Source organism: Thermobia domestica, chromosome 17 (assembly GCF_964235325.1).
Source record: "Thermobia domestica chromosome 17, izTheDome1.hap1.1, whole genome shotgun sequence".
NCBI lineage: Eukaryota > Metazoa > Arthropoda > Insecta > Zygentoma > Lepismatidae > Thermobia > Thermobia domestica.
The window spans coordinates 37,643,470-37,647,120 of record NC_137470.1 but is presented as its reverse complement, the minus strand read 5'-3'; the positions used below and the strand labels follow the sequence as shown (position 1 = coordinate 37,647,120).

The 3,651-nt window shown below is 36.4% G+C and overlaps 1 protein-coding gene across 1 annotated transcript; it reads right to left on the bottom strand.

Moving 5' to 3' along the window:
• Positions 1–605: 605 nt before the first annotated feature.
• On the bottom strand, positions 606–1,112 carry LOC145673986 (uncharacterized). Its single transcript, XM_081743812.1, has one exon. The coding sequence runs from the start codon at positions 1,110–1,112 to the stop codon at positions 606–608; it is 507 nt and encodes a 168-aa protein (XP_081599938.1).
• Positions 1,113–3,651: the final 2,539 nt, after the last annotated feature.

Sequence of the window (3,651 nt, the reverse complement as noted above, 5' to 3'; positions counted from 1 at the left end):
ACAATCGCTTTAAACTCCTTCCTGCGTAATCTGCTGCAACGCGTCCTTTTCTGAAAAAATATAGTTTTTGGCAAATATCAGAGAACTCTTTCAGTTCAGGAATTGTCAATGGCTCTACAAATAACTAAATGTAATTGGTGATTGAAACAGTGAACAAACAAAATGTTCCTATTCAAATCCTCAGACAAAAGAGCTTGCACTCTTTTTTTCTGTCCGCTCATGACAGGTGCTCCATCGCAGCACTGTGCTATTATCGTGTCGGTTTTGAATCCTACTTTTCTTAAACAATCTAAAATGGCGTTCTTAATGTTGGCAGCGTCTTGTTTGTCCAACTTCAGTATAGCTACGGATCTTTCTTGCACTTTAAAATGCATTTTAAATACCAAATTGCGACAGACAAATCTTCGATTCGTTGCTTGTCTCTGGCTTTATCTGCAATTAATAAACAAAATGTACTTTCGTTTGCTTCATTTACTATTTTCCTCTTAAGAGATTCTGCCACGAAATGAATTATCTCTGTCTGAATATCCGTACTAGTGTATGTTGCATTGGCAGGGATAATTTTGACAATTTCTGCTAATTTCAGATCTTTACGAATACTAAATTCAAACAAATTTAAGAACAAACCACACTTGATTGTATTCCGAGTTGCTCACACCCGGAATCTCCCTAAAGGGCAACTGATTCACAACAAAGAATTGAATAACTTCCATCACACTTTTCACATAGTACCTATAATTCATAATTACATCACTACACACCTTCTTTACGACCGTTTCGCCCGAGTCCTCACGTTTCCGTTGCTCCAAGTAGCAAGCCACAGCGTGCCTATGAGTTTCACAATCGGCGTGACTAGAATATCCCTTATTTTTCTCGGTTGCATGCTTCCAGGCTCTAAAACCATTCTGTACAAATGAGGGATCACTGTTTCTTGACGGGCATTTGCGGCTTGGATAACAAAAGGCAGCATCTAACATAACAGAATACTCGAGCCAATCCCACGTTTTGTACCATATTGGACGAAAATCGTCGAATTGAACCAGAAATGCTGGTACCTGGAGAATTTGCAAGATGTGGCTGAGCGGGTTTTGTATCGCCAAGGTCTGATACATGGTGGAAATCAACACCAACATGGTGGAAATCAGATGTCTGACGTTTAGTTTCTTCTTGACCTTCTACACATGTTGATACAGATGATCCTGCTTCTGAATTAGTTTCATTTTCGATAACTTTTGCACCAAAAAATGACTTGATGGAAGCCTGCTTCATATTTATGGCATTATAATAGTCAGCAGAGTAACTGGAAACGTCTGGCGAAGTACATTTGCCTGTAGTTCATTTTCTACTGTTTTTGTTTCCTTCTGGAAATTCGCTAAGCACTCTGCTACTTATTATTGCGCTCAATTATAATGGAGTGTGGCAAAATCTTTTTTTAAAATAATAGGTTCGGTGTTCTGCCGCCGTCTTGATTTTTTTCTCTGAGTGCATATAAGGAATTAACGTTCTCTTCATTCCGTATATTTGTAAACAAATGGTGAAACAAGTGGTTCGGGGCCACTCATAAAACACAAAGTGAGTTGATGCAAACTGCTATTTACATCATATATTTATTTTCGTGGGTGCTCCCCGCAAAGACTCAAATCACGTGAAAAACAGCATTGTTACTGCTTTTACAATAAACAAAACTTCCGAATTCCCCACTGATTTTTTTTTTTTGTATCTGACTATTCTAGAGGCGCTTGTACGTTTACTCCAGATATCACAGTTTCGGTACTAGTTTGATATACGAGACATGCATTTTCCTTGCACTGTAAGGAACATGGACATGTTGCATGTTTTACACGTTAATTACAGGCACACGTGAGACATGTACTATAAAGTCGGCAAAATAAATGTTTTTTTACCTACAATGTTACACATGCACAAGCCAGGCACTCACATTCATGTAACATAGCCTGTTTTCGGGTCAATTTTCATATATGTATTCTTTGGAAGGGCATCTTGTCCAACGCCTTGAATGCTTGTCGTGATTATTCAAACTCTTGGAATGAGGAAAAGTAATACATGGGAGATTATTGAGTATATCTAGCAATAAGAATAACTGTTGTTTTTGTAGAAATATACGCCACGTTCAATTTCATTTGTTAGTAGTAGTAAATGCGCGCTAAGTTCAATTTTATTTAGTAAATAAAATCACAAGATTTTTCTATTTGGGATTTGCTGAAACAATTTTAAACTTCTGGATAATGTCCTTTTTAGAGCGGAAAAATACTTTAGAGGATGCATTGCCCGCTCTAGCCCCTACCTGGCTACGGGCCTGGGTCCAACTGATACGTATTCTCAGATATATACCTCTTTACCATATTCGAGTAGTTCATTAGGTATATCACCTAAAAAGTCACCAGTTGGAATTGTGTTTTCACGAGGTTTTTTGAGTATAAATTACTGAATCAGTATCAAATACAATACTCTATTTTGTAGTTGTTCTAAATACTTGTACAAGTCCAATTTCCTTGTGCTGTTGTGTATGCAGCTATGGCAACGTTTACTGTTGCTAGAGAAACAGGAACTTCATATGTGTATTACTAGTATACTGTACATACAACATGTCATCATTTACTGGAAATATTTTATGTACATTTATAACATGAGATGCTAATTTAGCATATAATTTCTTGGGGTCAATAATAATGCTTACATGATCCATCTTCTCGCGTTCACCAACTTTTCCTGAAAATGAATTTAACATTAATTTACCTAGACTCCTAAGTGTTGGATTACGTTTAATATTCTTTAAATCTGGACGTATTCCTTCTTTTTTCATAAAATTGCTGTATGCACTTTTAGTTTACCTCATCTGTTTTACACCATGATGGCTATCCATTAGCTTACGTTTTTGTTTTCAATAAGGTGTTTATGTATTCTGCAGATAAGCCGCCACTTTTTGTTCCTTCATCATATTCAACAACATTATAAGTACAAATTTATGAATATCTATTATTTCGAATCTTTTTCCCAATGCTTTTCTTGTTCAACTGCTACCCATGTACCAGGAAGAACTCTGTCTTCATCACTGTTGTTAGAAGGTGCCTGGTATAATTCATCACAACATGTACCACAAAGTGGAAATATTAATCTATCATTTGATTTATAGGGCAGCACTGGGTGGCAGAGAGTTTTCGGGAGAAGAATGCTTAACTAATCCTTCTATCTCTTCAATGCTAGGAATATGTGAATATCCAGCAAATAGATAGTGGGGTGACGAACTGGAAATTCTTAGTTTTAGAGACGTAGGGCTAATAACATCTTTGTAACATATTGTTTCTTCTTCAGAATCTTGTGGTTCAAGATACAAAGTTAAAACATTCACGCGTTCTCCAAAACTTTTTGTTTGTTGCTTCATACCAAAATTCAATGTTGTCATTAGCAAGTTTATATATGGGTTTATCTCGGTCATATGGTAGCAAAAAATGCAACCATGGATAAAACATCTACGTGTATTCTTTCTGTATCGGCGTTTGTCCATTCATTATGTACTTTCGTTGACGAAATTCGTTTTTTCTTAATACGTGCAGCATTGGTATTTTGAATGTTCCTTGTTTTCTTCTTCCCAAGCTATTCATTCTACTGCTTAAATTGATTGTACATCTC